The 22,458-nt window shown below is 32.0% G+C and overlaps 1 protein-coding gene across 11 annotated transcripts in view; it reads left to right on the plus strand.

Moving 5' to 3' along the window:
• The window catches only part of DACH2 (dachshund family transcription factor 2), a 667,650-nt gene extending 646,826 nt beyond the window's left edge, over window positions 1-20,824 (plus strand). For 5 of the 11 annotated variants that reach the window (XM_036226588.1, XM_036226590.1, XM_036226594.1 and 2 more), the window contains 2 exons: window positions 3,670-3,816; window positions 5,814-5,999. In XM_036226588.1, coding sequence (XP_036082481.1) covers window positions 3,670-3,816; window positions 5,814-5,917 — 251 coding nt within the window. In that variant the 3' untranslated portion in view covers window positions 5,918-5,999. Of the gene's footprint in view, window positions 1-3,669; window positions 3,817-5,813; window positions 6,001-16,171 lie in introns of those variants that run through there. The other 6 variants (XM_036226591.1, XM_036226595.1, XM_036226597.1 and 3 more) reach the window with 2 other exon arrangements.
• The last annotated feature ends 1,634 nt before the right edge of the window (window positions 20,825-22,458 follow it).

A 22,458-nucleotide genomic window follows, 5' to 3' on the forward strand; every position in this document is an offset into this window, starting at 1 on the left:
TATCTTGCCAAAGCAATAAATACTACTAAGCAAAGGCTAAATTGTCTTTTGAAAGTTTGAAGAAATTAGCTTGTTTCTGGTATTTGGCATTCAAAATAGATTATTATGATTAACATCATAAAAACATTTCTTTAGTAAGGAAACATTTTATACCAAATAAGCAACTAGTCATATGTTAAATATAATATTCTCAAACCGATTTGTGAAAATCTGCATATAGTAAAATTGGCTTATTACTTTTAGGGATCCACTCATATTATGTTTACTAGCTTCTCATAGAACTTCCAGGTTTATCTTTGTAATTGCTATCACATCTACTGTCTTTTTAAAAAGTCCTAGACATGGTAGATATAATATTGTATCTGTTATCAAATTTATGGTAGAGTATTTGTATTTTATAAATTTAGCATTTATTAAGATATACTAATACCACCACCACCACCACTACTACTACTACTACTATTTCTACTACTACTACTACTACTACTACTACTACTATCATTATTACTACTGCTACCTCAACTACTACTCCTACTCCTCCTACTTCTACTACTACTAGCTAATGCATATCAACTGTCTATGCGCTATGCAGTTTTTAACATTTTATATCTAACGGCTAACATGATTATAGGAAACTTATCCTTGTTGATTTAGAGAAACTACTTCATCTCTATGAATCTCAGTATTGTCATCAATTACAATAGTTGAACTAGATGATCACTTAAATTCCTTTCTAGTTTCCTAAATACCTCATATATAGTACACCCAACATTTTATGACAAAGGGTGAACACTACATGAAGTCATGCTTGAAAAGAAAAGGGGAAACATTGATACTATTGTTATAAAATAACATCATTCCAAGTGTATAGAAGCAATAGTAATAATAAATATACATATATAAAGAACATGTATACAACTGTAAAAAATATATTAAGAATCCCTATGTCTTATCTTTTTTCTCCAACTTAAGGAAGCAATGTTTTACACTCAAAGTAAACATTCCATTGAACTGCCTTTTCATTGTTAACCAAAATTAAACACAAATACACATACAGAATAACACTCTTTGCAGATTAAATACTGAGCATCATAGAATGGTAGAACTACAAGAGAACTCGGAGGTCACTTGCCTTGGTCCTTGACCAACTATATGGTCCTCAGGCTTTGAAACAACTATATTTAAATGTGATATTTGGCCCTTGGTCTATGAAAATTACTAACTGTGTAATCTTGCATAAATTAATTGACCTCTCAAGAACTCAGTTTTCTCATCTATAAAATGGAAATAATAGCATTTTATTTGCTGATTTGTTGCAAGGCTTAAATGAGCTGTACCCTCCAAAAATGTTCAGTTCATAGTAGGTCCTCAATAAATGATACTTATTATTTGTTTATATAATTTAAATGCAACATCCTGTGAAATTATTTACAATATATAGAATCATACATTTCAAGGGAATCAACAAATAAGCAGTAGAATATTTTTGAACCAATAATTTTACTGGAAGCAAAATTTTGTATTACAAGGACATTATGTTACACATTAATTTGAACAAATTTATATTTTTGGTCTAATTAATGTGTTAAATGTTTTATCTGAATGTATAACTACAATAGTAAAATATTTTTATTTTCAACCTTACTTACAGCCTTTCATCAGAAATAACCGAAATCATACATTCTCAATGTTTTTGTTCCAAGATTTCCGTTTTGTTATTACCTTATATCTCTGAATTTTGTCTCAGGTGAACATAAATTTACCTGGATAACTGACTCTCTTCAAGTTTCTAAAGGTCATTTATATGAAAAGACATTGAACTGTGAGATAAATACAACTGAAACTCAAATTAGCATCATATTTAGTTCAATAAAAATATATCAATTTATATAAATAATTTTAACATTTAGAATGTCATATAATTTACAAATTTACTTAATGTTCCTTGAAAGTTCTATTGCCGTAATGTCAATATCTTAATTTTTAAAAACTGTTTTAGGAAAAATGTGAAGGTCGATCTGTTTAAAATCAGGTTATGAACCACGATCCAGTATATTTGAGAAATTATCACAGATTTCAGGGTTTCAGAATTTAGAAACAATCATACATTAATGCATCTGAATTTTCTAATTAAAATATTATAAACCAATAGTAATTCTATACTGTAATTTTATATATATATGTATATATACATGTATATATACATATATATACATGTGTGTATATGTATATGTGTGTATGTATGTATATATGTATATATGTATATATGTATGTGTGTATGTATGTATATAATGCTAATATTTATCTGAGCAAAAAGAGATGCAGCCCAGGAGATTCAGAAAGAATCTTAAGTTGTGTTTCTCCTAGACAAAGGGGATGCCATAATTTATAGTAAATGTTCCGCACAGGTTCTCAATTAGATTCATTTTATGTAAATATGTTATCCAAATTGGATGGAGCAGGTCTCAGTCAATTGGTAGAAAGAGGAAACCATAGTTTCTCTGTAGTGGTTGACCAGACTCAGAGAGTGTAAGTAAACAAGCAGGGCTTTTGTGGGAAGCAGAGAGTTCAGTCTGAAGTTCTTCCGTGAAAAGCCCCTATCAGCAAATGGCTGCTAAGCAATTATTACCCATAAAATGTAGGCCATTGGTTGACTGACTATGTGAAGTCCATTTCAGCAGATAAATTCCTTTCTGAGGTTCACATTAAATGATGTTTTCTTCTCGGTTTCTACAACATAAAGCCTTAAGAGTTGAGGTATAGTTGTTCTCTAGCTCTTCACTGTCATTTTTACTTACAAAAAAAATGCTATTGTGCTTTTACAGGTTGCTTAATATAATCATTGTCGAAAGTTATTCTCTTTAAAAATGGATGGATGGATGGATGGATAGATAGAAAGATAGACAGATGCCCTTATAATTTAATTGGTAACATGTCAGAGAAATAAACAATTGCAACTGTAACTTTAAAAGTTACACCACGCTTTACAACCCAATAATTTATTTATTTATTTATTTATTTATTTATTTATTTATTCATTTATTCATTTATTTATTGAAATGTAAATAGCAATTTCCTAAAGAATAATATCTTTCTTAAGAGATTTATAAAATATTTAATGCTATTATTAAATGTATTTTTTCGGTCAAAATAGAAAACAATTTCCCACCATAGCTATCACCACCATACAAATGTATGTATTATAGAGCAGCAGTCCCCAACTGTTTTGTCACCAGGGACCATTGCTCTTATAAGAATCTAATATTTGATGATCTAAGGTAAAGTTGAGGTGGTGATGCTAGCACTGGGGAGCAGCTGAAAATACAGATGAAGTTTTGCTCAGTCACCCACCACTCACCTCCTGCTGTTCATCCCAGTTCTTAACAGGCCACAGATGGGTACTGGTCCACAGCCTGGGGGTTGGGGACCCCTGTTATAGAGCATACACACTGGAAAGGTGAAAACAAAAAGAAGTCCGTTGTATGATTGAACACTTTTGGTTGAACTAATGAGAACTGGAACCAAAAGAAGCTAATCATATGTCAATTGATACATTTATCTCTCTCTTTCTCTCTCTTTATTAATATCTATGGTTTATCATCCATCAAAATTGGCAATCCTTTTTCTTTGAACAAGCCTTTGCAAACTATTTATCTTTTCGCATTTTAGCTACCATGCAAAAGCGCTTGAAGAAGGAGAAAAAAGCCAAGAGAAAACTGCAGGAAGCCTTTGAATTTGAGTCAAAGCGCAGGGAGCAAGTGGAGCAAGCACTTAAGCAAGCCACTACTAATGACAATGGCCTGAGGATGTTGAAAGGTAATGGCTGCTTTGGACTCTCACACTAAAGGTACATAAAGCAAAACCCAATTTATAAAAGAGAGAAGGAAGAAAGGGAAGCAAAGAAGGAAGGAAGAAAGGAAAGAAGGAAGGAAGGAGGGAAGGAAGGAAGGAAGGAAGGAAGGAAGGAAGGAAGGAAGGAAGGAAGGAAAGAAGGGAAAGTCTTTGTTCAAGACTATAATTAAAAATCAATTTGAGGCCAAGTGATTTAGGTCATTAATTAAATCTGTCGAAATCAAAATAATCCTTACTCTGGAAGATACAGATAGTTTAGGAATAACAGGAAATTCTGCTTACTTTTGCAGTAGAAAAAGTAATACCGATAACATCCCTGCACTTAAGATGTAAGTGTTATAGTCCCATTCATATTAAAATATGCTGATGTTTGGCATACTCTTTTTAATGAGCGATATGATGTTGGTTCCTTTAATGCAGATTGTACCAGTGTTAAAGATTTAAGGAGCACCTAGTCTAAAAAGAGTGCTCTAAGTAAATCCTTGGAGATCCTTTAAGAAGAGGTGCTTTTGTCATGAAATCTCTTAATTCCAAACTTTTCTGATTCCATTTCTAATTATGAAATCCTACAGCATTGGCTTATCTCATAGAATATTCAGATTCTTCTTTCTTGTTACACTGACAGCTCATATATTTAACTGATATATGTGTATAACAAGGCTGAGCCTAAGAATTTTATACACACATGTACACATGCCCCATACACACATATTACATACATATGAGCTAAAAGGGTATTGCTTCAGTGTCCTATACTATGAATTGATAAAGAATTTTGTACAAATGTCCAATCATATTATTTCATTTCCAAAAGTTTAATTCCTTTTTTACTGTGGCTATCTTGGATCATTGTGCTCACAATCAATAGATATACAATGCTAGATTATTATTAGCTCATGACAATCATGCTCCATTGAGACAAAGAGAGGGTAAATAATAATACATTAATGTTTCATACAGTGAGACATTTTAGACAGTGGGAGCCAGCATCTTTGCTTATTCGAGGTTTTAAAAATAACATTTTTGACCACCAATGAGACAAATATTCTGTGAAGTATTATTATTTGAGCTCCTTAATTTATAATTCTGAGACAATTTGACTTATTTTTCATATTCGAAATCCACATATAAGTGATCCCCACTCTAACTCCAATGCTCTCTAGTACAAAGGAAAAGCAGCTGTTTCTACAGCATGATGAGCACCTTGTATTCAAATTGTTTTTTTCTCATATTAATCCTTGATAGCATTGGGTGATATATTGACATCTGTTATCACATTACCCAAGGGTGTCTGAGCAAATGTGTATACACAGAAATTCCCATATTAAGCTGTGCTTCATGTATATGTATAATTTTTAGATAATCACATTTCATATTTAAAATTGAAAATAAAAATCTCACTCCTTGTTTCTTTTTCTCAAGTTTGTCTTTTTTCCTCAAAAATAATTTATTTATTCTTTTACCCTTAGAGCCTATACTACATAAAGACCACAAACCATGTCCAATGTTTTGGTGTTCATGTGTGCTTAGCATAATCTCATCATCTATCACATCTTACAAATAGAAAAAATACCATAAGGATAGGGCACTTACACTTCTGCAATTGCATCCACCTTTTTCTTATTCCACAGTTAAGACATGTTACCTGATAGTCTGAGGGGATTTTTATGGACAGACATTTTCCCTACGTTTTATCTCTAGAGAATGAAATGAATAAAGTATTTACCATATGCCTGGAAATCTATGTCTGATTGTAGAATTCAGATACAGTTTATAACCCTCCTTCCTAATATAAACAAACAAACAAACAAACAAACAAACAAATAGATGTAAAATAAAACCCACTCAAGGATTTATGTTATCTACAGGACCAAAGAATTGGCTCACTGATAGTTTTCATTTTAAATGGAATCATAAAAAAATGGAATTGTACTTTAATCTTGAATGTCACTTTTTTTCAGATACTGGGATTCCAGATATTGAAATAGAAAACAATGGGACTCCTCATGATAGTACTGCCATGCAAGGTACAGTAAACCGCATACTTCTCTCTAGAACTGCTTAATATGTGATCCCTGGAGGTGGGATAGGGATGATCTCATATGTTTATAATCTTCATATAAGTAAAGTAAATAAGTTTAACTCTTATTTATGACAGAGGAAGAAGTTTGAACTATTTTTTTAAGATTATACATATATAGGGATTAGTAATTTTATCTATACAACATGAGTAAATTTCATGTATGTTTAGCTATTAAAAGGATGTATGTATATATGTTAGACATATTAAAAATGCAAAAATATAAATATAATTTATGTTTTAGAAGTGTACAATAATATACTTTTTTTAAAATCTCACTACCACTTGTAAAAGCCACAGTTAAAAGAATCATAACCTGTTGATATTTTAAGTGTTCTAGACAATTTTTATTAACCTCTAATTCTAATGCTAAATTTGGATAATTTAAAAACCACTTAAATATGGAAAAAAGAGCATGTCTTGTTATTCATGATTTGCAAGATTCTCAGAAATGCTTAGATCTCTTAAAATATTTAGTTATAAGAAAATAGATAAAACAAATCACAATAGAGTCTCACTGGAGTGCAAAAGCACCAAAAAAATGTTTACCACTGGATTTTTTCAGTGTGATTCTAATGCAGTTTTCTAGCCCTTTACTTGCAGCTTATATTTATTTTCACATTTATTATGAAAAACAATGTCTCACTCTAATAAAACAAGGTGTCTCCATGAGCAAACAATTTTCTAATTTTCTAAAAAGAAGATAACCATGGATATATTGTTTGCTGGAGGTTTAATTAATCAGTACCTTTCCACTGTGTAATGAAGGAAACAAAACTGTATGTGACCAAAAGATCCATTTGGGGTCATATGAGAGTCACCATGTGGCAGCTTCACATAATTTAGAAACACTTATTCATGTAGTTTTGCATGTCACCTGTACAAACCCAGAAGTGTCAGAGCTCATGGATCTTCTGGTAATGCCTGATTCTGCTGAAGCTTGCTAGACATAACTAATGCATTAACTAGGTACATTCCTAGATCTGAAAGCATACATGTTTAGCTCATTCAATAAAACTTTTGTTGTCTCTTATGCCACTTTTGCTTGCCTGCTTTCATCCTTCAATTTAAAGACTGTGTCTATATGAGCAAAGCCAATTTGGATGGAACTGGAAGTTTGTCCAATCAATTCTCCATGGTGTAAATTATGAGGAAAACTCCACTAGTTGTAGGCTATGACCAGTTGAGGTTGCCACCACATATCAGGGCCAAGGCAGGGTTAAATAAGCTTGAAGCACTTGATCCTTTCTGAATCGGTGACACACACCTGTAGACCTTGTCTTTAGGGAGTATTTAGCTTGATTGTGTCCCTCCTTTGAGTGGAATGTAAGGTCAATTTTGTAACTGAAAGGGTTAAACCAAACATACCATCAGTGGGTTGTATCTTTATTATGCTTTAACCCTGTTCTCCCAGTCTTCAATGAGTGTTTAATTTACATGATGCCTTTAATTCATAGTAGTAATGTCTTTCTCAACTCTGAGAAAACTATAAGCTTTTGAACTGTCCTAAAGTTACTTCATTTCCATGCAACAAACAACAGATAATCTTATGCATGGGAGGTCAATTAGGTGATATAAGCAAAGGGTAGATTCACTTTCCATTTGGCACAATTTTCTTATATTTTAATGTCACCTGCAATAAATGATTTTTGCATATTAACTTTTAATATTTGTTTTCACTGAGAATAAGTTCTACTAGTTTTTGCTGGCTAAGTATGAGAGAATTAGATATACCTTTAAAAGGATTGAGATAGAACTTACTTTAAATCTAAGGAATTAACTTATTTTTATTTCAAATTACACATCAAATTGTCAACTATTGCGATTAATATTATCAGTAAATGGTAAAATATGGTTAGTCAAAAATTCCTTCTTGAACATATGCCTTTTAAGTTATATTAAATAATATTCTTTATACTTGATAAGTGTAAAGAAAATGGAAAAGTACACATTTTCACCTCTCAGCACAAAATGTAAGCACTATAAATGATAAAGTTTCCATCATCAATTTATGGAAAACTAGAGTGAATGCCTTGTTTTAATATGACAGAAGAATCACAATTTACTATCTAAAATAATTTTTGAGCAAAAGATGATTTATTCTATTAGCTAGGGGAATTGGTGCCTGAAAATAGTATTGGAACTCATCTTAGATATAGCTCACCAAATCAATCGATCAATCAATCAATCAATCAATCAAATAAGTACCTTAAAAATCCCAATAATATTACTTATTTAAGGTGCTCAGAATTGAAAGATTGTGTTTATATATAACTATGAACTTCAGAATATGTTCAATGCTTGAAAAACATAAAATGCAAGCTTTAACCATCATTTTTACATTCTTCCTAATATTTTTGCTCTTGTGTATAATTATTCTTTTCTTTTGTGACTTATTCTAATGTTGTTTTCATGTTTTTCACTTCAATCAATTACCCATTTTTAAATTGTTAGATTATTTCCTGACATTGTTTATAGAGGTCAATTCATGTATACCAATCCAGTGCCACTTCCAAAACTCATCTCCATCACAGCAAACAATCCAAGCATCAAGGAAGTATTTTCTCTTCATATTGTTGATAGCTCTGCTGAATAGAAATCTTATTTATCTAGTACTCTCCTTTAGGAATTCAATTAGTTCCACTGTGACATCTCCTAGGGAGAGTTTAAAGAGGACTTGGAAGAATGTTGCTTGGCTATCCTGAGAAGGAATAAAGTCATATACAGTTTTATGGTAATTTCCACATGGATTTAAGTACAGAGAAACTGCCCATATAATAAGATTCTTGCACGTACCAGATCAATGGATTTGCAAATGACATTCAAGTACCATTTATGTGGTGATTTTTTTCTGATAAAAGCAAATTAAATTAGCACAACTACAAGTGTGCTGATAAAAACTCAAACCGAACAGCAGTACCATTAGCTAACAAAGTAATATTTTCTCTTTACTGCATTCTGCCATTTAGTTATTATCTATTGGAAATCTAATTATAATCCTTTTACTCCCAAGTCAAACTTCACAGTTTTTGCAAGCTTAGCACTGACAAGTGATTTCATTACATTTGATTGCCCGCACCCAGATTGACTTAACTTCACTCAGAGACCTAGAAGCCCTCTCAGTTTCTCAGATCCCTATTTGCATATTACAGCAACAGCTCTTTTAATTAATTAGCATGAGCAGCAGTAACATGAACTGCTGAACAGAAAATAGCATCATTTTATGATCACAGGGAGACTTCTCCTTTTGCATGTTTATACCTTAGTTAACTTTTGTATGACAGTATTTTATTGTTAGGAGCTACTGGTACAGTTGACAGTGCATGTTTGTTAAATTTTTGAAAATTTACATCATCATCTTAATAATAACAAACCTAGAATACGAAGCTTGTAAATTTTAGAAAAGAGACAATAGCCTTCATAAATTGATTTTCAAGTAATAAAATAAAATAAAAAATTCAAAGGAGACAACATCATAAAGTACGAGGGCATGGTAACACATTGCTTCTGTTTCTGGCACTGTATTTGAATGGGGAAAACCAAACCAAACAAAAAATCTAGTGACTGCTTTTGCGAGAGGAATGTCAATATCTGTGAATAATGTTTTACCTTTGCTACACATTTGACGATGACATAAAATGATTTAATGCTGGAATATATTTTTCCTCTGATATTTTCCATAAATATGGTGGAATTTTAAGTAATTTTCCTTTTTTTTTGCTACTAACATACCAGAAGTAGATATTACATACAATCTACATGTCCAAAGTAAACCTAAATTTGATATAAGAGATAAACCTACTTAACCAATTTTTTCCCATCTGAACAATTTTTGTTTAGAAAAAGTATGGGAACTTGGTATAGATTGAGCATCCTAAAATATAAAATTTATGATCTTATCTATACAGCACTTGGTTAAGATGCCACTAAAGAATTAAAAGCAAAATGACTAAAATATTATTTCACTCTAAAAGCAGCAGATATAATTTTAACATTACTATGTTAAAATATACATATTTTATAATGTAATATAAATATGTTTATAATATAGAACTTTTAATATATATATACTATGAAAGATATATGAATATTTATACTATTACCCATTATCTCAAAATCAATCTGAATAGTGTCTAGCCTTCCTTGTTTTTAAACATTTTTATTATCTTCTCTCTTTGCTGCTTGCTTGGTAAGATAGAACAACATTCCTACAAAGAGACTAAGATGCCATGCCAAAACTTATCGCAAAAAATTATCCTTTAGCCAAGATTGTTATTGCAGAATTTAATAGAAGTGAAAGTGATGGTAGGAGCAAGTAAAAGAACTGGAAATTATAAATTACATATGGTTTCCTGCCGTGTATGAGATACAACAAAAAAAATTTAAAGGAAAGCCAGTAGAATTTCTCTATAGGCATTTCTACTAACTCTGACTACAGTGTGCTCTACATCTTTCTCTAGGCACTCCAAAACTACTTCCTGTTCTATCCTCATCATACATTAATTTTCCTTATTTTTGATGTCTTGTACTGTTCTGGAAAATATATATAGATACTCTGATATTCCCATCATAAAGGGGAAATGTTCTCTTGGAAGGTATATAGCATGTCAGAGATTAGAGAGATTTTGGGAAGTAGGTCCATTTTCCTCTTAAATGCTTGCTTTGAGTATAGGAACTTTTACTACCGAGATAAACTTTTATTGCAACCACCTCATAGAGTAGAAAAGATTCTAGCATACACTCCACACAAAATATCCTAGTGTCTGTCTCTAAAATAGCAACATTTTTTTCCCTATAAGTTTCATTAAATGGCCTGAGTCTTTTTACTTTATTCCCCAGTAAGTATTTGTCTCTTATTTTCTTCATCCTTCACAGATTTTTTAAAAATTTTGATTAATGGCATCTCCCAAACCACACCTCTTTGTTGCAAAATATCTGTCAAATTATAATACACATTATGTTTCTAGTTCTTTCTTAGGATAATGTGAAATGCTGATATTACATGATAATTTAGGGCCTGGTTGTCATGGAGTAGCTTGCAGCACTTACCACTGCATTGTTAGCAGAATATTTGCAATGAGTAAAAGACTGTCACACTAATTATAACATAAAATCTCATCTATAGATCTAAGAATTATAATTCTAGCTATATCTCACTCACATAATAGATGAAATTGTAGCTGTAGTGATAGCAAGATAATAAGTCTTGCAAGCCAAAATAGTTTGTTCTGCTACTCAGCATTTTGGAGTTTACAGAACTAATTTATTAAAAGGTCTTCCTGACTATAATCTAGGAAAAGTTGTTTAACTCAAGTTGCATAACTACTTAACCAGCTATTTTATGCTCCATTGTCTTTACATAAGCAACATAATTTTTAAAACTTAAAATTCACTCTATCTCAACCCAAATCCAGATATATCTGAGGAACAAATAAAAGGAAAGCCTTTCTATGATTAAAAGTTTAAGTTTAATTATTTACTTTCACATTTGTGTTTTAATTAAGAAACCACAACATTTTAATAAAAGGCTGTAATCATATTTCATTGTTCTCACCACTTAAAAAATAGAATTATTGTGTTGTCACCACACATATTGACACATATGTACTGCTTCTGTGTGGTGGTTCTATGCAGAGTTGCTTATTGTTATTGGATTGTGGAATTGACAGCTTAAAATCAGAATAGTAGAAAGAAAAATTCAATGCCTAATATTTTTATAGCCTGGTAAACTTTGTGACATTCTTCTCTTTATTTTTTCTGGGAGATGTGCTTAATTTAAAATGGTAACTTATTGGGTGATTTAACTGAAGCTGCCATCAATAGATATCATTATGTCTGAACTCAGGACTTAAAAAAAAAAATCAAATTCATTTAGCATGTCTCCCTTCCTGTTTCCTTCTAGTCTCCCATACTTCTGAAAACTTCGATTTTTTTTTTTTTAGATTTGACTAACTTTTCTTGTTCTGAAGCACAAAATGTGTCAAGTCCAGCTTATTGTTAGCTCTCTCATTGGTAACGATTAGATCAGAAAGAGAACCTTTATTTGTGCTATTCTTAACACACATATCATCTAGCAGTATAGTTAAGAAAGGTATGATTAACCCCCATTTTGTAAGTAGGGAAGTAACCTAAGAGAAGTTAAGTGGCTTGCTATTAATGGTAAGTTCTAAAACACAGGAATCTTAATTCCTTCTCCCATTGTTCTCACTATCAATCCATATTGACAGTATTTCTATCAATCCATACCTGTAAAAATATCTTACAGTTTGTTAGCTAGCTAGAATATTTAACCGGACTATACTCTTATGCTATGCATAACAACATATCAGGGCCTGGGTGAGGAAAGACTTTTAGGGTTTTTAGTTAATTAATCACAATAGTCTAACTATAATTTAATAATCTCATCTGCCTTAACTCACTCTTATTTAGGAAAAAAGTGCATCTTGCTTCCAGTGTTAATTTAATTTTGCATAAACACATTCTTTGAGACTGGAGCAAACCTGACTGATTATCAATGTGAAAATAAAATATAAAAATCTATCCTTGCAGTTATTTCTAAACAGAACTTGTCTCTAATCCTAATGTAACAGAAATGTATACATAAATTGGATTCATCAGATGAGTCTTCAACTAACAACTATTCAAGACAATGTTAAAACATCATGTGTAAGAATGCTACATTTTTTAGGATTTGACATTTTCAGCAATCAAGAATTACTATATTTTGTAAACGGAAATGCCACAACTAAAAATAAAATGTTATAAATAGAATGATGCCATTTGTTTTCAAAGACTATCGATATAATAGAATGATGCAAAAATAACAACAAAAGCGAGATATTTCATGGCGATATTTGGGTGTAAGGTTAAGACTGTATTCTGTGAATTATATTGGGATCAATGCTGCAGCTACAAGAGCCACTGCCAAGTATTCTCAGGGCAAACAAGAAAAGGGTTAAAACTTTGCAGAAACTGCGATAAAACTTAGTAAAATTATACAAATATCATACATCTCTCTTTTCTATTTAAAACTATAAAAATGATAAAATAGTAATAGAAATAAGTATTTTATCCATAGCTAAACTCATATCATTCTTCCAGAACTAGACCTCAACAGACACTCAGTAATATATAATTTTAGGCTAGGTCCTTACTATGGGTCATTAACATATTTTTTTTTTATTTGTTAATAGCTATACAACATTCAATTTTGGAAATTAAAGCAAATTTAAAGAAAAATGTTCTTTAGAATTTTATGTAGACCTCCATTCTTCTTGAAGTCCCCTAATCCATTGACCCTCAAAGTTTATGATGTACTTGTTTAATACTTGAAAATTAACATTAGTAATAATTCACATACTTAATGTGGCATTTACTTTACCTCAGTTATGAAAATGTTTATTTTGGCAGCATTCAATTGAATCCTTTATTAGTTTTCAAGAAAGCATATTTTTTAATAAATATTTCTTCTCTATGTCTCTATTCTTCCATAAATGTTTAAATGCTCTTATTGTCTTGAAAACAATACAAATGAATGTCATATTGATCTTAACTTTGGTGAATAACCATTTAAAATGAGTGAGGCAAAACCTGCAACTCAAATATTACAATCTCCTGGAAACTGCATTTCAGACTTCAATGGTAAATATTGGATGTGGTCATTTTTAACATTGTTCAAATAAACATTTAGTATTTTTCCATTACTTTGATTTTCATTTCCCTCCATATTTTAATTACATATTTTGGTTCCTTTGAAATGAGGATTTTTAGTGGTTTTCTTTTCTGTCAGTTTAGCATACAAATGAAGTAGTTAAAAGTTATAAAAAGAAAAAAACTTAATTGTGCTCTAAATATCACATTAAAATATTCTTAATATGTATCATATACAAAACTCAAATAAGTTTGACCTTTATAAAACATTCCTAACTTACTTATGGAAAGTGGGTTGATAAAACATTAGAATTTTTAGAGGATTGGCATAGAAATATAAGTAGCTTGCAACTTTCCACCATGGCATTATCTACAACAAGAACTAGTGAAAGAATATGTCATTCCACATGTAATGTAAATGCTTAGATTGGATTAGTATGGTTCCTAACTCAGTTTTTCATAAATATTAGTTTTTATTTGTTCTTCTTTCCCTGCCCTTCTCTTCCCTGCTGTAAAGTAGAATTCACGTACTTCTAGAGCTCTTCGTGTGGCTCTAAGTTGCAGGTCTGTGTACTGGACACATGCACTTTTATTGTCATTTTATAACTGGTCTGTGGGAGTCACAGTGAAGTGGTAGGAATAACACTGGTCTATTATTCAAGGCTTCTTAGTAGCTAGCTGCCTAACTCCGTTACTAATCTTGAGAAGTCATTTGACCTCTCTCTGACTTAATTTTAGTAAAATAGTAATAATATTATTTGCCTAATCTTCCTCATCAATAAATTAGATCAATACTCTCTGACAAGTATAACATATAAAAGATATCATTACTATTCCTTATAAAATACATATGAAGTTAGCATTTGAATTTGCATGTATATATTTTAGTAGGGGTGAAATATTTGCCATGTAATCGATGTATAAAACTTTAAAACTTATGCTCTGTAGTATATGGTTATGGTAAATATATTTTAGTATTTCATCCCTATATGAGAATAGAAGGAAGGGTGTCCATGTTTGCATTTTAGGTTGGGTCTTACAAGAACTAGATTAAAGGGGAAAATAATGTATTAAAGAATCAATTCACAAAAACAAAGTGAGTCAAAAGCAAGAGAGGTCAATACTCCATTATGATACCATTTACCAAGAAGACTTATATTTGTCTTTGTTTTGATTAGAGTATGTCAGATTTTTTTTAGGGCTGATAAGTCCAAGTGGTTATTATTTTTAAGAAACCTCCATTCTTTAAAAGTGCCACATTATAATAATAAGCACTGAACCCTTCTGAAAAATGACTTTAAAGCAATGGTTTTCTCTAAACAAAGAAAAATCAAATGCTATGCTATTTTATTATCTGACCTATCTTGTAATAGCCTACTTTTCCTACTCTCAAATTGGTAGCTTCATATTATATTACTGTACTAATAACTAATTGGACCCCAAACTAACATCACTACTGTTGCTTATTTGTTCTAAGAAGGTCACATTCTGAAAATGTTACCACAAATTGAAGTATAATTCATGCAATTAATTGCATATTTCATTTGGATTGAATCTAAGTTTGAAGTGGAGCATTAACCAGCACATTGTTTTCTCTATCTCTTATTCAGGTTAGGAAAACATGACTTTTCTAATGTGATCTTATTTAGTGCCAAATTATATAGTGCCCATTTGAAAATTTGAAACAAATCAATGAAAGTAACTTGAACAAAATATAAAGCTTAATACTTAGGTGGATAGATCATTTCTAAAATATTGCTATTAGTTCATGGATATATTACCTCCCTCAAAAGGAAGGTTTGATAGCCCAAAGTATGCTTGTGATGCCTATTAGTTCTTAAGGAAATCCCATTGTTTAAATAAATAAATACGAGATGAGGAAACACTTGAAAGAAAACATGAGCCCTGGGTATGAAAAATATTTTTTTTTTATAAACATAAATTTAAATCTTCAAAAACATAGACACATTTCTTGGCAGTTAAAAAAATAAATAGTGAGAAGGTACTTTTAAATAACCATTTTGTCAGAGAAGAAACTCTCATCCTGAGGGGAAATTGCAATCAGTAACAAAGATCTCAACTTAGAGAAAATGGTGTGGATCTTTACTCATGTTTTTGATTGTAAAGGGGGAGGTCCTTTCTAAACACCTTGCTTATTAAGCTAGTCATGCTTTTCACTGCAGGTTGTAAAGCAGCAGAACATGCACAAGGGGCTCATAAGCATATTTTAAAGTTAGGAAATATCATTTATACCATTTTTATATTGTCAATATTGCCCCTAGAGAATAAGATTAAGTGTTAAACTCCTGTAAATCTACATTTTTGCTCGCCTTTGTATAATTTCATTTTTAATAGAATGAGACATCAATGAATGTATGATTAAGGGATAAGTCTAATAAAATAATACATTTATTCGACACAGATTTATTCAAATCTTAGGCATATATAGCACAGAAAAGTACTATAAAGCCAGCTTGTGGATGTCAGTGAAGTTCATTGAGTAGATTTTGGATTTTTTGTCGTTGTTGGAATGAAATATTGACCTGGTCTCATTGTTTGTTTTTGTTTGTTTGTTTGTTTTCTGTGCAGCCTGAACACTGATGCCGGAACTCCAACTGGTCATAGGCCCGAATAGGGTGCTGTAGCAGTTACTTGCTTATCTAGTGCTGCAATTCTTTAGAATTTATACACAAATTCTTAAAATATGGAACCTTCAATTACAATTCATTCATGACCAATAAATAGGATCTTGTGCGTAAAGGAAAAATGTGCTACAGAATGGACTTCACATGGTTTAAGGGTATAATTATAATGATGATTGAATATGATACTTTATACTTCTATAAACCCTTTCTTCCACGAAGTTCATAGTGCTTCATAAACATTATCATTACACATAGCATCCTAGTGGAGTAAGTAGGTGGAAGAACTTTTAAGACAGAAGAAATGCTATTTCTAAATGGCATGACAGAAATTAAAATGTAGACAAATGTAGACATGCCCCCTTTAAGCCGTGATTATTATGAAATAGCTTTATATTTGGCTGACAGGAGATTTAACGGAAATTATGTGAAGACGTAACTCATTTGCACAAATATTCAATATTTGTTATGACTGTTTTAGAGCTCAACTTTCTAAAAGATGCACATTGCTTGTAGTGCTCTCTACGGGAATATAGAGAACTCTAGTTTATAGATTTTACCACACCTAGTTCTTCTTTTGATCTATTGATGATGGAACGACTCATTTACTCCCTTTCTACTAGCACATTCTGTATCTGTAAAGAAGGCAATGATAAAAACACATACCCAAGCTATTAAGAATACTCCTTTTATTATTTTCTGATCACCCATTTTCAATCTTGTTTATTCTTTATTAAGTTATCATTAAGCAAACAACTAAAAAATCTATAGGCATAAGAAAGGAGAAAGGCAGATATAATAGATATTTTCCATTGCTCACCCTCTGGTCTATACACAGATGCCTAAGATGTTCCAGTGATTAGAATTAAGTGAATCATATTGCTTGCATTGCCCAAGAAATGTCCTAAACTATTTTTAATTGTTTATTTAGTGTCAACCTGGCCAAAAACTGTCAACAAATACCTGTCATCATTTTTTTCATGCCTCCTAAGAATCTAATAGAGCAATAGTCCAATGTGTTAAATTTTACTCAAGTGATCAAAAAGATTGAGCATCCCTCCTAAAGTGCCCTCCTTACACAAGCAAAATCTAATATATTATGTTATTTTTACATTTACCTGAGAATTCTGTTATGACAGAAGCATCATTCATCTTATGTAAAAAGCCAACCAAGTTTTTATGCATTCTTTAAATTAGTTCCCAGTGATAGTACATGCAATTTCTGCCAAAATGGCCACCTACCTTACACACTTTTAAATATTACATTAATTCACATCAATGCAACATTCTGGTCATTCCATTCTATGAAGGAATCTCTTCTAAGGCACAGGCATGTGGCTTCTGGTGTGCTCAACAGTCTGTAGGTCTATTTGTGTAGAGTAGATGTGGTGATTTAACCTAATTCAGTGAAATAATGCAAATTAGAAATCATGGAGAAGGACTGACTGAAGCAAATAAAATTTTAAAAAATTATTAGTACCACATATCTGAATCAAATAACAAAGAAGTATAACTAAAAATATAACATCCTGATATATCTCATTATTTGATAGGCAAACAGAGTATATTGAACTATAGAGAAAATTGAACAGTATTTTCAAATTAAGTCACTTAAAGATAAAGCAGTTGTCTTTTTATTAATAGATATGTTTAATTGGCTTTGGTTGAACTATAAGGAATCCTCATGCGTTTTTTCTTCTGGCCTTTCCCCATGGTATGCCCATGTCAGGCAGTGCTGTGTTAAGGGAAGGGCTGTATAGGCCTTCATTTTTATTTTTAAAAAGGTCATTTTGTGTGTATGTATTGAATTCCCATTTTTACTTAGCTGATAAATCTTAAACCAGATAAATTCTGTCACCTCTCCCCAAATGTCAGTGTGGGTCATTCCTTTTAAGTTCCTAAGCTCCCTAACATTCCTCTAGAGAGACTTTGTTTCTTGCTTTTCCTGATCTTTAATCTTGTTTACACCCAGGATGCATATTAGATCATCTCTGTTTGGAGCTTAAGTATGAACCCTCTTAAAAACATGAAGCATTCAATTACTAATTAGCTGTTTCCTGTTCCTAATGAAGTGAACATGCTGAGCTTGGATTAAAATTCAGCTATTGCTTTCCTCTGTTTATGTTTCCAGATGTTTTTGTTTTATCTAAGAGTTTACTTTGACAGCTACTACTAAGTGATAAATCACTCATATTATAGCTGAAAAACATTTTGAAATTGAAATGTGGCAAATTTCGAGATTGCTCCAAGAAAAAGTGTCAGTTAGCAGGTCAATACTGGCTCCTTCCTTATAATCACTCAGTATTGGTGTACGTAAAATAGTAACAGAATTTGTATTAAAATCATTATACGGCATGCTACACAAGAGTCTATGTTGCTACTGTCTTCTAAATTAGGAGAAAAAGTTTTACTACCATGAAATCTCAATTTAATTGTATTCTGGGTAGAAAACCTGATTCATATTAATACTGTCTTCTTTTTGCTAGCTTAGCTTTTCTTTGGACTTTTGAACTGCTGTGGAAACAATTCCTGATAGACCTTATAAATCGGCACATTAAACGAAGAATGTGGGCAGATATGTTTGTCTTTTTTTTATAAAGATAATAATTAAACATAGTAAAGGAGGGAGATTTTCAGAAATTTCCTTTTTCTAAAGGACAAATAATGATTGTTTTTTGGCATTAGTTACTATGTGTACATTTATTTCATGTTTTTATTGTTTTCAAGTTTGTAACATTCACAATTTATATTGCATGATTTAAACTTTAGCTACATTGTGTAAATTTCAATCCTGGTAAAATGAGTGTCTGCCATTTGATGTCAAAGAACTTTCCTTTGACGTTTAGGCTGTGTAAATAGAGAATGAGGTAGGCTGGAAAACTGAACTATTTGGTGCATTTTATCAGAATAAATATTCTCAAATGCCAGAAAGGGATCTAAACAATTATCTGGGGTAACAAACGACTAGACGGTTTCAAAAAATTCAAGAGTTGTTTTCTTCTGATTGCTGGAAATGTTTGGGTGAATTCCAAGGTCTCTTTGATTGTCCTCTAATGAAGTCTGACCCTCCAGGTTATCTGACTAACATAGACACAGATATTATTCTTCTATTTCCTTACCACATCATTCTTTTTGGTTCTGAGGTACTACCCAGAAAATCCCTCTGACATCTCACAATGTCTTCTACATAAAAACAATAAATATTTTAAAGACTTTACACACAAGGCTTTAAAAGGGCATTTTCCTCCTGACAATGCTAAGCTTTGATTAGTCTGAGTATTTTAGACTACGTATATCAGTCCAACAATGATGATATATTCTTCTTTATGTGTGAAGATGATACATTTGACTCACGAACATAGATTTTAGGTGTTTCTTAATCATGGATGATAGATTTGTACTAATCATCCACACTTTCTTTTCTGGTTCTTTTGTGACCATAGGCTAATTTTTATGAGGTAACTGGATAGAGATCAGGCTGTAAGCCACAGCTATGAAGAACAAGATTAGACAAAAAGAGGTAGAATTGGTTTTGAAAACTGTTTCCAATTATAATTTTTACCCACACTATCAAATATTTTAAAACTCCACAATGGTATGGATTATTATGATTACCAAAATTTAAATAGGTACTGTTTTGATCAGACAGTATGCTAAAATCATATTCAGTACTAGTCTTTCTTCATGCAGTATGCACAGTGTCAGGGTTAACCTGGGGAGAGGAAATTCTAAATGTAACAAAGCCGTCATTACCTTAGATCATGACCAGATACTGCTTTCTCTGTTTTGGTAAAACATAGGGGTCTCAAATATACCATGTGTGCAAAGCAAAAAGTAATGTAGATAACTCCAGACATCATAGTGTATGAAAAGAATCTTATCAGTCTCCAATGTTTTCAGTGCTGTGGAAAGAACAAAAGTTATAACATGAAACTTGAAGGATCTTTGAAAACTGACACATGTTAACATATAGAAATGTTAAGAAATTTACAATTTTAACAAATCTAAATCAAGCCTGTTACATCATCAGATAATTCAGGTTTCTGAAGATAGATGTTTAATATTTTTAAGTACGTATCAGGATTAATCCTAAGAGGAACTAACTTGTTTTCTTTTTTTAAGGAGATAACTATTACTGTTTAGCAATGGCACAACAGTTTTATTCAGCCTGAATGGTCCTCACTGGCTTTGCATAATTGAAGATGCTTGTGATTCAAGTTTGTCTCTTAAACTAACCAAAATGGAGTTATTTCAATTGTGTTTATCAGCAAAACTTTGTTTACTGAAGCAACTATTCAATCTATATTGTGTTATTAAAAAAGAAACATGTGTACATTTTTAAAGCAATGGTGTAAACTTTGTCTTCACATTAGATTGACCAGTTTAAGAATATGAGCTAAATCCTTGTGGGTAAAGTAAATTGAACATATCTGTGCTTTTTATGCTTACTTCAGCTTGTTTTTTTTTTGTCTTTTAGGGAAAAATATAGTAGTGTGTTAGAGACTAGAAACTTATGTGTATGGTTTCTCTGTTTTACCATATATTAAGTTAAAGTACACCATCTTTGTTAAAAATGTACTTGCTAAACTTCAGTATTAATAAAAGCATTTTGACTTCGTCAATTGTCACTGAGTTTTTTATTTTAGAAATGCCAACTGTAGTCATTGAAGAGAGTCATAGTGCAAATATGAACATAATTCTTACCTCACCTGTTTAAATAGGCCAATAGTATTGCCTTCAGTTCTACTGAATCACATCAGATTGTCTTTTCCTGGCTCTGTGTACTTAGTGAACCTGCTTCTAGGAAGAAGCATTGTACTGGGAAGTGGGAAAAATGTGGCGAATCAAGAATGAAAATCTTTCTGAATATCTATTATTTCCAAAGAGTTTACTCTTGAACCACTATTAGTGGAGAACAGGGGAAAAAAGGATAAGAAGAAAAGGATAAGGAGAAGAAACATATCTACTTTGGCTCCCCAAAATTTCAGTTCTCCCTGTACATCCAAATATCCACTGTAGCCTAATGAAAAACCAAGGCTAGATGAAAAAAAATGCCTGATGTCATATCTCTGCCCTACATTTTATCTAATGCATCTTCACTTTCTTGGTTCACTTCCACTACAACCCTGGAACCTAACCAAATTCAGGTTCACCAAGGAACCTCTCAGTTTTTCATACACAGGAGCATTTACACTCCTCTGTCTTGTAAAATGTGTGTTATAACCCCAAGTGCTTCTTGCTAGCCAGCCAAAAACTGCACATCTTCTAGTTGTGAATGGTGTTGCTTAATTTCAGATATCTCCTCTCACCTTCACCTCCTCACCATCCTCATTTAAGGAAGTTTTTATGGTCTTGAGAAGACTATGAGCTCTTTCTTTAGATAAAAAAAATCTTAAGAGTTTTTTTTCTATATAGATGTCTAACCAATGTACTGTGTACTGTATACTTAAAACTAATTTAAATAAATTTTGAAAAGAGTTTGTTGTTGTTGTTGGCTGAGCAGACCCGCTCTAGTAGTATGTTCTCCCCCTAACCGTAACACAATAAGAAGGGAACAAAACAGTTAATTCTGAGTCGAGTGATGGCTGAAACTTCTTCAGAAGTGGAAACAACTATAAGAATCTCCTGGTTGTTTAGAGCCCATTTCATTGGCCCATGTGGAGAGACTGAGCAAGAAAAATACTGGGAGTGGAGCCCACTCTGCACCTCCATGTTTCTTGGGATAGGATTGCTTGCCATTTCAATGCTAACACTTAACCACCCTTTCAATCCTCCTCCTCACTACTATGTCCCTCTTTCAACAACATAAGAACCTTAGTTTTAAGAAAAAGAGCTGGCTACAGGGTAGGAATCCCTTCATTGCAGGGCAGTGGTTTCGCTGTATATCAATTCTTTTTCAGTTATAAACACCATTCCAGGGTTGGGAGAACCAGTGTTACACCATTTCCCTTGCACCTTCTTTGGAGAACATAGTTTATATTCATCTTGAGACTGTTGGTAGAGGAGCTGGATCAGCCTCAGGCAAACTTCGGGGACTCTTATATCAAGTTCCTACTTGTGCAGTAGTAGTTGGGGAACACAACTGTTCCCACCTTCAGATATACTTAATACTTTCATCTGTAATTACAATCATAGTATAATGGTGTCTTCCCATACCATCCAAAGCACCTAACCATTTTTGGGATTCAATTGTTGTCACTCTTCCCATACAGCTGATATATGTGTAAATGAACC

Source organism: Rousettus aegyptiacus, unplaced genomic scaffold (genome assembly GCF_014176215.1).
Source record: "Rousettus aegyptiacus isolate mRouAeg1 unplaced genomic scaffold, mRouAeg1.p scaffold_m13_p_9, whole genome shotgun sequence".
Lineage (NCBI taxonomy): Eukaryota > Metazoa > Chordata > Mammalia > Chiroptera > Pteropodidae > Rousettus > Rousettus aegyptiacus.